The sequence below is a fragment of the Ostrea edulis genome, chromosome 3, assembly GCF_947568905.1.
Source record: "Ostrea edulis chromosome 3, xbOstEdul1.1, whole genome shotgun sequence".
NCBI classification, from domain to species: domain Eukaryota; kingdom Metazoa; phylum Mollusca; class Bivalvia; order Ostreida; family Ostreidae; genus Ostrea; species Ostrea edulis.
The window spans coordinates 3,191,433-3,206,192 of record NC_079166.1 but is presented as its reverse complement, the minus strand read 5'-3'; the positions used below and the strand labels follow the sequence as shown (position 1 = coordinate 3,206,192).

Genomic DNA, 14,760 nt, shown 5'->3' with positions numbered 1-14,760 from the left:
TAGTATGAATGTATGAATGTTTAGACACATTTTTGTCTACTAATTTTTGGAGCTGGCTATGCTTGTTTCAGGACCTTTAGGTGCTATCCATAATATATGTTATTTGTCTGTACCTGCATACATTGCATCAATTTCAATTGCAAGGTAATTAACATATAGGTATATGAATAATACCCCTGTGGTGGTTTACATATTGATATCATAATGATGAACAGGTTGGTCATCTTAAAAACGCGGATCACTGGTTCGCTTGGAAAAGACTTAATGGGGTGAATCGAAACCTGATTAGGGCTGTTGATGGAATACCAGAAAGGTACGGTATCTTATCAAGCTAAAATATCCTAATTGAAGACTCCAGATATTGTTTTGAGTTGTATATGTAGATGAAAAAGGGGTGATAGATTTTTCTATATTTTAATTGTAGATTTCAGGATATTGATGGGAAACCTCATCCATATCTAGATCAATCTGGATCAGACAAAAAGCTATTCTTTGAGGTGGATCTTGCTGAGATTTCAGAAGATAGTGAAAACCTTTGTGTAAAATTTATTTTAGTTATACATTCAGAATGCTTAACGAGGTTGACCACTGTTCGTCATATTCACCTTTCATTCAGCTAAAACGTAAATTGAATGGTTTATTTTTTTATTTTAATTGTCTGCATTTCTGTTTGCATTACTATTGCTGCTTATTTCTCTTCTTTAGATAAAATGTATTGTATAACAATGTCTGCAAAAATCAAACCATAATAAAAAATTTAAAAAAAACGCCGAAGCTAATAGACACCTAAGCGTGAGTTTCTGCAAAGTTTTAGGATTCCGAAGCAATTCATTATGATGTTTTTTTTGGTTTTCACTATTCAGAAACGAACCTGTCAATATATATGTTTATCAAGTATACAAGAAAAAAGGGATAACTTATTCCAATGAGACCATATACTTCAGTTACTGCAATTTAAGCCATTCATACCAGCTCTAAAGCTCTAAAGCAAATTGAAAAGATATCTTGTTTACGTGTGGCTATTACATGATAGTAACTCACACGACTCACACGACTTGAACCTCATGTGTAAGTCAACTAACCTACAGGTGGTGACGTCCAAAATGTGTGAAATAGCCTTCAATGAAAAGCGACGATAACGAACAATGATCAATCTCTTAACTCCTATAATATGACTTGGAAAATAGCTAAGACACTAAAGAAATGTAACAAACTATACTATATTTCCTGGTAAAGGTAAGATGAAATAGTGAAGATATCAAGCAATGATCAATCTCACAACTTTCACAGTAGGGCAAACATGGACTAGTGGCTAGAAGGAGTAAAAATCTCCTGTCAAACCGATCGCACCCGCCTTGACCCCAATATATCGATCGGGTAAATAGATGAATCCGCAGTCAAATTCGGTGTGTTGAGAACGGCCTCGATTGGGCGATCAGGTCTCAGTCTGTTGGAATTCCCATGGACGCGAATTGTGCTCCTTTGGTAGCTGACCTATTTTTATATTCTAATGGGGAAGATTTTATTCAAAAGTTTCTACATGAGAACAAATACCTTACTGTAGCCTTCAACTCGACTTTTAGGTATATCGACCTAAACTATTACCAATAATCACTTTAATTCTCATGTCGATTCGATATATCCCAGTAAACTCGAAGTAAAACATCACAGAGTCCTGTGCATCTGTGTTGTAAGTAGAATGCTCTTGTTCTGAGTATGATCATTTTTTAAATCGAGACAGGCTACTGACAAACAAGTTGATGTTGAAGGGTTTTCAACAATCTTGTTTAAAGTCAGCATTTCATTAAATTCCATTGTCGTTATACAATTTTGTTATTTGATCAAATATTGTCTGACGTGTTTTATATAAATTTTAGGCCATTCTTTACACACTAATTTTGCCTACGGTTTACTCCGTTTACCGGATCAAGATATAGGACTCACAGTTCAACAGGGGTTGTTTGCTCCTCCTAGGCGTATGATCTCGCCTCTGGTATTTCCAGGAATCCGTATTTCCCCAACTTCCTATTTTGCATTCCTTATAGAATTAATGATAATGATCACTCTTCATTATGCTCATCTTTTCATTGCTATGAAACATGTTAGACAGCATTCTACCCAATGACAGTTTGCATTGGTAAACTAGATCGTTATAACAACCATGAAATTTGCGAAATGAGGTTATTGCAACCCACTTGTGCGCAGCATCCGAGCGGTGTATGAAGCAGTAATTTTAATGTGTAAAACAAAACTGAAAAGGCTTTAAAATGGACAATGAATGTTCTTTCAAATTCTCATAGAGTGCAGATCAAATTCAGAACCGTAAGTGAGGCCTTAGTAAAGCGTCCAGAGTAGATGAGTAGATGCGTCTAAGATTTATGATATACCAAGACCTATATGTACATATAAGCGGATAGATGTGCCCATTAATTATATGTTACCTGAATTGTTAATAATGCGGTTTTTTAAGATTCTACACATAATTCCTATTGCGTGGAAATTACCAATAACAATCTTATGTTTTAGATGTCACCATTAACAGTACTCTTTGTGGTATATTCAGAATTGTTGATGCCAGTTGCCATCTGCGACCATCATAGAAATAGGGTCAGTTTAAAGATGAATTTTAATGACATTTTATGATACAGATTTTGATATTCGTTTTGCTTTTATATGTAAAAACTAACAGCTGACTGTGGTAGAAAAGAAATATACTCTCTATCACCACCTCCTCTGTATTCAGTTGCAAACGGTATTCTATACCGGATGATGAAATGGTATTGTTATCTATGTAGGTTTCTATACCTGCAACGGATGCCCATGAGCGGAGGGAAATTGAAAGATGGACAAAAGAAAAAATGAAATTTGACATGATGGATGCACAGTACCATGAATCTATTACTCACTTAGGTACTAGTATTCATACGCACAAAATATACTCTCTAAGGAAATAATACCTGTGCAGCTGGAAAGTTGCGACCAACACGATATGCGTGAGATAATTCAAACTATTGAGAAAGTTATATCTGAATATGAAACGTTGTTATTGTTCTGTGTTGATTTACAAAAGAAATACTGATTAAATTTGAATCCCAATATAGTTGTAAGAGGTCTTCTTACCTTGTCGCGTTCACACATATAGGCCTTAAATGTGTACTTGTCTTGTAGAGTTAATATGTATAGTCCTTAGATGTCAACTTATCGTGTAGAGTTCATGGGTATAGTCCTTAAATGTCTACTTATCCTGTAGAGTTAATATGTATAGTCCTTAGATGTCAACTTATCGTGTAGAGTTCATGGGTATAGTCCTTAAATGTCTACTTATCCTGTAGAGTTAATATGTATAGTCCTTAAATGTCTACTTATCCTGTAGGGTTCGTGGGTATAGTCCTTAAATTTCTACTTATCTTGTAGGGTTCATGGGTATAATCCTTAAATGTCTACTTATCCTGTAGGGTTCATGGGTATAGTCCTTAAATGTCTACTTATCTTGTAGGGTTCATGGGTATAATTCTTAAATGTCTACTTATCCTGTAGGGTTCATGGGTATAGTCCTTAAATGTCTACTTATTCTGTAGAGTTAATATGTATAGTCCTTAAATGTCTACTTATCCTGTAGAGTTAATATGTATAGTCCTTAATTGTCTACTTATGCTGTAGAGTTAATATGTATAGTCCTTAATTGTCTACTTATGCTGTAGGTTTCATAGGTATAGTCCTTAAATATCTACTTATATTGTAGAGGTCACGATATAGACGTTAAAATGTCTACTTATATTGTAGGGTTCACACATATAGTCCTTAAATGTCTACTTATATTGTAGGGTTCACACATATAGTCCTTAAATGTCTACTTATCCTGTAGGGTTCACACATATGTTGATGGATGGTGTTAGCGTCTGTGCTCGTAGAAACCTCTCAGACAGACATCCACTTCTGATCCTACTGGCTCCTCATTTCCGATACATGCATCAAATCAATTAGTAAGTGCTTATTATATACAAACACAGAGAGGTTAGACATATTAATCTTCATATGAAACAAAATATGGTATGTCCATTATCCGGTGATAATTTAATTTCACTCGTAACACGCAATTTGAGTGGATGGGCACACTGAAAATAAGTATGTAATGTATAGCCAAACTTGGTATTGGGGCACAACTCCTAGCAAACTCAAGTCGGTACTACAGGTACTTTTTCTGAATGCACATTGCAGTACTGTAAAGATACAGGCCTACTATGAAATAAAAATGGACGGAAATAAACAATAAGATACTTTTGTTAAACGGTTTTTCTCTACGTCAAACAAACGTACATCTACATGTAGAAAAACCTTTATGATATCCGTATCATATTTGAATAACAGCGAAAAACAAAGATGCCATATTCTGGTGTGTCCAGGGGTCCGTGTTTGCCCAACTATCTTTTTGTATTGCTTGTAGGAGTTATGAGATTGATCACTGTTCGTTATCTTCACCTTGCATTCGAAATAATGATGTATAAAGAATTTGCAAATTTTGTCCACTGTGAACGATTCCTTGATCTGCCTTTCAAAGCATAAAATGTGTCACGTTTTACCAGATAACCTGTGCATCGTGTCCTTTGGCCACGATTTGTGCTTCGTTATAATATGACCTGTTTTAAATTTTTATTAGGCAGAATTTATTCAAAGGTTTCTACATAAAAGGCGACGATAACGAACAGTGATCAATCCCATAACTCATATAAGCAATACAAAGTAGATAGTTGGGCAAACACGGACCCCTGGACACACCAGGGGTGGGATCAGATGCCTAGGAGGAGTAAGCATCCCATGTCGACCGGTCACACCGCCATGAGCCCTATATCCTGATCATGTAAAAGGAGTTATCCGTAGTTAAAATCAGTGTACTAAGAACGGCCTAACAATCGGTATGAAACACGTCAGACAGCATTTGACCTAATGATAGGTTTAACTGGCAAAATAGATCGTTATAACGACCATATAATACGGATTGTCCTAAGTTATGTTATATCGTATAAAATAGGTAGAAATTAGCCCCATTTCTTATATATTCATTGTTATAATTGGTTGTGAATATTAGAATTTTTTAATTATACAAATGTGGATATATATTCTATATCTAAAATTAAATATTAGTCAACACCTTTATGTTTTATAGTCTTGCAACTGTGAGGCTCTTAAATAAAAACGGTTACGTCGATCAGGATATGTTGATTAGCCGAAAGGAGATGTTAATGGCAGTGGCGAAACAGTAAGTATTGTATAAAAACAGGAATGTTTTGTATCAATTAGAGCGTTGTATCACTTATCCTCTGTCGTGTTTTTTTTAATTTGAATTGCTTATCCATGCCGGATTCATAACACTATTCACTTCTTTCTTATCTTTACGGGGTTTTTTTAAATTACAAGTTATCCATATTTTGTTATAAAGATATTCATTATGCTATATAAAAACGAGAAAAAAGTCATGCCATGTAGTATGTTTCTATTTCAACCTTCTAAAATGACTATTCCTTTGGGATCCGTGTTAGAATAGGTCCTCAGTACCCCTTGCTTGTCGTAAGAGGCAACTAAATGGGGCGGTCCTTCAGATGAGACCGAAAAACCAGAGGTCCCGAGTCACAGCAGGTGTGGCACGATAAAGATCCCATCCTGCTCAAAGACCGTAAGTGCCGGGCATAGGCCTAAATTTTGCAGCCTTTCACTGGCAATGGTGACGTCTCCATATGAATGAAAGATTCTCGAGAGGGACGTTAAACAATATTCAAACAATCAATCTATCTAATATGACTTCAGGTTTCTTAAAGGAATTCTTTTGAAGAGCACATGTACAGCTTTGTGATATGAATTATTTTTACTTTGTATGAAATGCTTCAAAACTTTATCAGTTGATGGGTTTTGATTGATATTTTTGATGAAACAAATGCAACATTTTTGTAAAACTTTTCTTCTAGTAGATGTTCTCATCTGACAATGACACTAGCAATAAAGATGACTACTTAGAATGTACAGAAAATGTAATCAGTTTTATATATTTTGCTATAGCAACAGGACATGGCGTCTAGATCACCATGGATCATTTAAAAAAGATTTGAGAACGAGAGGTGTAGAGGTATGTTACAGAAAGCTTCATGAATATTTTATGAAATGGATTGTAATTAATTTCAAAGTCGGAGAGTTACTGCAGTATGTATTTTGTCAACTTTGAAATGCAGGAAAGAATTCATTATTTTAAATCGTATTAAACATGTCAAAGATTATCTAGTGATTTATAAATGCATGTCTTATGTGGTTGGAAGATTGTTGATATGTTATATTGTTACAAACGCAATATATTTGATTTACATCACAGAATCTTCCTGGATACTACTTCAGAGATGATGCCATGAAGGTGCATGAAGCTATCCAAGACTTTGTCGATGAATACGTCAAACTATATTACGGTTAGTATGAAATGTAACGGATCAAGAATTGCTTGATTGTAAAACTTCATAAAGAAGCAGTCGAAAGTAGATGCTTATTCCTCCTAGGTACTTGATCCGACGTTTGGTATATTCAGGGGGTCCGTGTTTGCCCAGCTCTTAATTTTGTATTTTTTATAGGAGTTGTCAGTTTGATCACTGTTCGTTTTCTTCACCTTTCCATTATTAAGATTGATTGATTGATTGTATCTTGCTTAACGTCTCACTCGAGAATTTTTCACTCATATGGACACGTCATCAAGATCGCTTCAAATTTAGGCCTATGCTCGGCGCTTACGGCCATTGAGCAGTGAGGGTTCTTTAGCGTGCCACACCTACTGTAACACGGGTCATCCGTTTTTAAGGTCATCTCCGAGGACCCGTGACGTTCACACCTGAGACCGAGCGTTTGGCGATGGAACTGTCACTACCTATTTTAACGACTTAGGTGTGTCGCCGCCGGGATTCAAACCCCGGGCCTTCCACATGCGGGGCGAACGCTCTAACCTCTTGGCCACCGCGGCGGTCCCATTATTAAGGTTCCAGTGACAAAAATAAACCTGTGAAAAACGCTTCTCTTACACTATCGTATCACATTCTTTATAGGATTGATAAGATTGATCACAATTCGTTATATTCTTCCTGTAACACTGTTTCAAATTTGCAACATCTAAATGGTAAATTGCAACTTCTACAAAGAAACAAAACCAGATATATTCCGAATAGAGTAAACTTTTCATTCATATGTGGGAGGAAATGATTCGAATTCTTAGGATTTCCCCTCTGTATAATTTGTTCTTCCGACAATTGCTAATGATCCTAGGAAACTATGTATACCAAACCTCTCTATATCTAACCATTCTGAACGGATTTTGAAAACGCTGCACAATGATATCATTTTATGAATTTTCATAATTTATTTCACAGATTTTAAAAGATTTGATGCATTTCTTCTGCATCTCTTGATTTAACCTGGAGCGAATGCAATTTAGGTACAACACGAAGATTGTAAAAGTGGGTCATATGGCTTACATTCTTTTTTAAAAATGTATTTGTCTATAGACAACATGTAGCAGTCAAAGAATAGACAATGTGCTTTTTGTGACAACACTATATGCTATTGTTTGATTGATAATGATTATATACACAATGAAAGGGATTGGACAGTACTAACGGCCTATTTGGGTTTCTCCCAATATTGGTTGGTATTTGGATGTTAAGCTTGTATAGTTCAACACAATGATTTCATGTCAAAATGTTTTCTATATCAGAATATGATATATTGAAGTCATAGAGATGATTGTGCAATTTTCCCATGATAAACTATCCCATATTAAACATATATTAATCAAGCATGATTTATACGTAATATTCGCTATTACATTCCAGGCTGCAACGATGACGTGAGCAAGGATTATGAGCTTCAGGATTTCAGAACGGAGCTCACAAAACAAAGGAATTTGAATGGCACAGGTGGATGTGGCATGCAGGTGAATATATTTTTCTCAACCCCAAACGAATCTCACTCTCATCACCTTGCAAATTATAAGTCATGTGAAGGATTGTGGCTAATGTTGAAATAATTTCGCTTATTCATAAATCATTGCGAATGTAAATCAAACGGAATATGTATCTTGATTCACTATGAGCCTAAGTTTACTAGATTTAATGTATACTACTTCGTGTTGTTCACAGTAGAGAAAATGCGAAGTCATTTGAAGCGTTATATTTGCATGTCTGGCTAGTCGTGCTGTACACTTAAAAGTTGCGACGTCGTTGAATACCAATTCCTGTATTCTTTATATACTGATTTTGACTACGGATTGCTCAGTTTACCTGATCAAGATGTAAGATTCAATGCAGGAATGATCGGTCAACAGGGGTGCTTACTCTTACTATGCACCTGATCCCATCTATGGTGTGTCAAGGGGTCCGTGTTTGTTCTTTTTTAGTTTTTATTCTTTATAGAAATTACTAGGTTGATCACTGTTCTTTATCTTTACTTTTTCATCTTTCAATCGGAAGGAAACAACCTACAATACCAGAAAAAAAGTTTTCTAAATATTGATGGAATACGCTAGTTTCGAGATACGAAGTCTTCTGTATAGGAGGTACATTTAGTGGAACTTTGAATGCCTAAGTGGGACATAGTGGATATACAGCCAACGAGGAAGACGATGAAATGTATTACAAGCGGCTTCTCTTTAAATATGTAAATGTGGGAAATACAAAATACTATCGACAGAAATGTTTTACCGAAGTGGAAACATACAAACAATGTCATATTTGCAAGAAATATATTGGATATGATACTTATGACCAACAAAATAACGTGATAGGATAAGAATGCTATGTATTTAATTACTCCCTAAATAATTATCACTTAATTAGTTTGTGTATCAGTCGAATTCGGGTTATCAAACAGCGTATGAGAAACTTACTGAGTACATTCACTTACGCTGTGATGAATATCTGTCCCACTCCCGCGTGTAAACAAATTCTTTCGCGCCTTACTATGTACGAGAGTTCTCCAAAGGGAAATAACTCGGACGTCTCTCGAAACCGGCGTATTGTAACACGGAACTGAATAAAATGCCAGCAATATTTGTAGTTTCCTTTTATATTGAAATATCTACATTGTGTCTGGATTGCTCAGTCGTTTATCATGTCAACTGCTACACTGTAAGTCCAGCATGGAATTTGAATTCTTCAGATTATTTTCAACTAAAACTGTGGGTTTTTGACTAAATAACGTTTTGAAATTTTTCAATTTCATAATATTGTTGTACAGATCCTCCACAATCTCTGGTGCGTTATTCCTCCCTAATTAAATTTACTTGAAAATGTATGTACATCTGATGTATTATTTGGATCTCTTTTCTTTTCAGGGGGTTCCTGAATTTGAGAACATAGAAAACGTTGTCACGACCTTGACAAGTTTCATCTTCATTTGTAGTGTTGAACACTCCGCTGCAAATTTTCCTCAATTTGACCATTATGGATATCCACCAAATCATCCAGCCATCCTGGACATGGCAGAACATAAAGATGTAAAATCAGCTATTCTAAACTCGGAATATGCCTATATATATCGTAGAAACTCTGGCCCCTGAATAATTCCTATTTTTGATCTGAATTGTCAATAAATGGTTGATATTGAATGAATTATATTATGATTTTTTCACATAGATATTAAAAATTGAATAACATAGATTTGTAATACAACTTTTTTATCTTTGGAGGACCAAATTATGCTCCTTTGAAAACATAATGCAGAATTTAGGGTTACATTTCAATTTGCATTGAAGCTTTTAATGAGGGGATGAACTATACACCCTTCAAGGAATCTATTCCATATTCATCATTTCATTTGCTATTCTTTTTTGTTAAAAAGGTCGAGGAAGGGATTGATGTCTTAATGCCAACTACGAAACAGTTCTTTTCCACTTTGAGCATCATGAAAATTTTAACAATGGTTATGACGAACAAACTGGGTACCTACGAAAAGGAATACTGGGACGCAATGGATAGATCAGCCAAAGGGATTATCGAAAGGTATACACAAGAGCACACACACACACACAAACACACACACACGCATGCATGCATGTATATATCTATATATTGAAAAATACATGTCTGACTATATATAAATACATGTGTTTTGAATTTTAGTTTTCAAGGTAACCTTTCTAAAATACAAACACAAATTACAACGAGGAATAAGGCCATCGAGGACAGTGCTTCGAATGCAGAAGTTATTAAAGAATTTCCGTACGTATATCTTCTTCCCGATAACATCCTGGCGGCCGTTTCACTAAACGATCGTAGATCGTAAACGTAGACTTAAATGTGAACGTAGCACGTACGACCGTTTCACTAAAAGTTACGATTTGCGATTTACGATCAGTATTGATCGTAACCCTACGAGTGGTCTAGGGCTATCGTAAGTGCTCCTACATGCACGTAAATGAGCAATATGGCCGCCATGCTGGCCCGCCTGAGATCATTTTGTGGTAGTATTTACCTGACTGAGTTTGTATATACTTTGTAGGAAGAAAACAATCACAATGAATTGCAGTCTGCTTTTGCACAAAAATATTGTACAGTCCGAGCCCGAATCTTAAATCAATTAGAGTTGTCCTTCTTTATTACGCGACAGTCTCACAGGGGTCAAGTCCGTTTTGGGCCTAGCCTCTGTGACCAGTCTGCTGAAATAAATGTATAGGCAATGCATCAATTCATATTTTAAAAAATGAGGAGGGGGGTTGGGGTTGGATTAGTCAATATTTCAAACTTTGCATGTAATAGAAATGTAATAGGGGGGGGGGGGTATTGCTACATGTGCCTGCATCACCGTTAGATTACATGTATATTTAACATTAGGCAGAATTCAAGACATTAATATTCTCATAGACATGTTCAGAAATTAAGTTTCTTTAGTAACAGTTGATTTAAACCCGAGACTTTGCGATTCGACGTACTCAGCTATTTTTTTCCCCGTCGAATCAATACCTTTGATGCAACTGACTAACTGCATAATACATGCACATTTTAAGGAAAAATATGATAATAAAATGATTTGGTAATGGGGGAGGGGTTAAAATCCCAATTTTGCAAGTGGATCGTTTCTGTAGTTTTATGAAGGTCGTTAGAAATTAAACATACAAACTAGACCTATATGTATACACAGACAAGGGAAGGGTCATTATCGGACCCTTGGGGTTCCTACCCCTTGTTATAAGTCCACTCCCGTGGGGATCCGGGTTAGAATAGCTAGGTCCTCAGTACTTCTTGCTTGTCGTAGGAGGCGACTAAATGGGACGGTCCTTCGGATGAGACTGCAAACACTGAGGTCCCGTGTCACAGCAGATGTGGCACGATAAAGATGCCTCCCTGATCAATGGCCGTAAAACTTGTAGCCCTTCACCGGCAATGGTGACGTCTCCATATTAGCGAAAATTCACGTGAGGGACGTTAAACAATATAAAAATCAATCATCATAAAGTGCAATATCGATAATAATTTTTAATAAAAGATCTGGATTATACATCATCACGTAAAGACGGAAGTTAGCGTATGCTTACATAAAAAAATTATATAGAATACAAACGTATGGGAAAAATAAATTCCAAGTCATTTAAGGAACAAATTGAGCCCATGCTTTGTTTGAAATTTATACAAATAAGTGAATAGATATGTCATTAGTGTTACAGCGTATTTTACAACAATGATTAAACGACGGAGTACATATCCATGGTTTGATGTAGGATAAAATTTCCTATACTTGTGTGCAATTTTATTTTCATTTTATTATTTCTTTTTATCAATATCATTTCATTATCTTATTTTTTTTTTTTTAATCTTGAACATAGTTTACTTATTGATGGAAACTTGGCTCACATGAGCAGATCGATACATGACAATTAAAATTCTAAAATGAAAATCTTTTATGTTATTTCTTGTATCATTTTCCCCCCAATTTTAGTTTCATGAAAGTTAATAAAAATTATTCTATCAATTGTTTAAACATTCTAAGAATTTTCTTTACGTTACACTAGAGATCGGGCTCAAAATTTCCATTATTTTTGTTGACAACTTGCATGGGTTACTGCAGACGATAAGGATATGTTTAAAACCATGAGGAAATAATGAATGGATATTTCTTTCCATGGTAGGATTAATTTTAAATATACCTCTATGGAGAAAAGAGTTCTAAAAAGTCAGACGTAAATCGCAATCGTAAGTGTTACGACAACGATACGTTTCGTGAAACGCTCGTATACGTGCGAGTCAAATGATCTTAAACGTAATCGTACGTTTACGATCTACGATCGGTTAGTGAAACGGCCGCCTGAATTCCATCAGCATCTGATCAGCTGTTCAGGACAAGATCACAGCACCTTAGACATACGGACCACGTTGTACTTTATGCTTTGTTTTTGTTTGTTTTGTTCTTGTATTTATTGGATTTGGACTTCGTTCCGGGACAGAGTGGTCATGAATAAATTGCAAGGAACTAGGTGTGAGCCACATACCACCTTTACCCTTCTTTGATACACATAACAGACATTATAGAAAACATCCATTCAAATCATATAGTCAATTTCAAATATACAAAGGTTAAGATTTGTATCGTTTGATGTAAACAGCATGATAAGTAAGAGAGATGTTAATTTGTGTCGTAATCTGAACATTTTTTTTCGGTTTGTTTTACGCTTACCCATGCCATTGGTATTGTGATTTAAATTCTTTCGTTATGAACTATATGAATTCGGCTGTACACAAACACTCGGGGCCTACCTTTGTTGGTCTGCGGATCGAGCTTTCCCTTTGCAATTTCAAGATATTATTTTTTCTGTTAAATACACATAGAATTATATTCAGTTAGGAGGGGGGGGGGGTATAAAACGTATGTAATATAAACTTCTAAATGCATGATTTCATTTAATAAATTAAACAGTGTCTTTCTTTCTTGTTATTTTGAAATTACACTGACAACGGAGAGCAAATATCAACCTGGGTTGAAATACAATGTGACTCTTTCCCATATATACTACAGTTGTTTTAACTTATTATGCATTTATCAACTTTATATATATATATATATTATATTACTTATATGTATTTCTTATCTAAAATCAATAATCTATGTTTATTATAATTCATTTTTATCTTAGTTCTGTCAATAAGTAGCAATAAAATGATTTTAAAATTGCAGGTGTGTGTTTACAAGATAGTTATATATATCATTTAAAAGATTTACATATATTGTGTAAAGTACGCTTACCAATATTCATTATGAAAGGTGACGATAACGAACAGTGATCTATCTCACAACTCCTATGATATCTTTCATAGTCCTAATGCAGACCCGTCGCATATTCTTAATCAAGTTTTCGGACAAATCTCGTCGAGATCGGATTATAGATTGATCAGCTAAATGTGAGTATTTTGTTAGTATGAATGATTTATCCAGATCAATGTGTTGGACTCCATTAGTACATAATGAGGTATGACTACTGTTTGGTGCAGCTTTCTTCACATAGAATGGCATTATATCAAAATGAATAAATTTCGAGGCTATTGATTGATTGAATTTATCGGTAATACAAAAACTAATTCTGAAAGAATGATACAATATTGTGTTTCAATATTCTAAAATGAAATTTAATCTCTGTCTAGTTTCCTGAGATGACACAGCCATTTCATTGGATTCTACTTATCTTTATTAGCTGCATATTAAAGGTGGTTCAACCACTATATTTACCCAGGGATGTGGATTGTTACCATATTTACATATGTGCTTTACATATAGGCTTCATATGAGCATTAATTGTGCTCCTTTGTTAGCTGACCTGTTTCTATATTCATATGAAGCAGTGTTTATTCAACAACTTCTACGTGAGAAGATAAATATCTTGCTGTGACCTTCAATTCCACATTGAGATATATCGACGACGTTTTGTCTATTAACAATAATAAATTTCATCCATATATCGATTCAATATATCCCTGTGAGCTCGAAATAAAAGACACCAAAGAGTCGTCCACTTCTGCTTCATACTTAGATATTTTATTAAAAGTAGACATTAACGGCAAACAGACAACTCACCTGTATTACAAACGGGATGATTTTAGCTTCTCCATCGTCAACTTCCACTTTCCATGACATTTTTTTAAATTATCAAACCTAACACCACCACCACCACCAAATTTGTGTTTAATTGCAAGGTAGATCCAGCATGGGTCCAGATACCCACCCCTTCAAGATTGACAACTATATACAAACTAATGCGTTTTGTATATTTTCATGCAGCATCTGGTGCATCAAAATTGGTACCGTATAAGTTTTACATTATGACCCCTGGGTCGAGGTCTCTGCTGGTGGACTGTTAGTTCCCGGGGATATCTACAGCCCAGTAGCTAAGTACTTCGTTACTAGCTTGAAAATACGGATGTATATTTAATTGCTGTTATAAAATTTAGAAATTCATTTCAAAATTAAGGATTATCTCCATCACGAATAGCTCTTATCCTTAGACGAATTTGACTCCACTTTTTGGCACACTGTTTTTCCCTATAATAGCTCTAAAACTTCATTGTTCAGGCCCGTAGGAAGCAATATCACTTGGGGGGGGGGGGGACCACACCAAAGTAATTTACGACAAAAAAGTGATATCGACAAAACCATTAGTAAAAAGATAAATGCATAAATATGTGCAAGCATTGAGGTGTACATCATGTTCATAAATCTAATTATGTACATAGAATGTAATTAGTTTCCCAGAAA

At 35.2% G+C, this 14,760-nt stretch overlaps 1 protein-coding gene across 1 annotated transcript; it reads left to right on the top strand.

The window, feature by feature from the left end:
• The first annotated feature begins 204 nt into the window (after positions 1 to 204).
• Positions 205 to 13,824, top strand: LOC125676781 (allene oxide synthase-lipoxygenase protein-like). The gene is made up of 12 exons (XM_056158976.1): positions 205 to 215; positions 425 to 539; positions 2,527 to 2,607; positions 2,796 to 2,910; positions 3,866 to 3,983; positions 5,165 to 5,257; positions 6,052 to 6,118; positions 6,359 to 6,449; positions 7,857 to 7,957; positions 9,356 to 9,517; positions 9,862 to 10,022; positions 13,821 to 13,824. Exons 1-12 carry the CDS (start codon positions 205 to 207, stop codon positions 13,822 to 13,824), a joined length of 1,119 nt encoding a protein of 372 aa, XP_056014951.1.
• Positions 13,825 to 14,760: the final 936 nt, after the last annotated feature.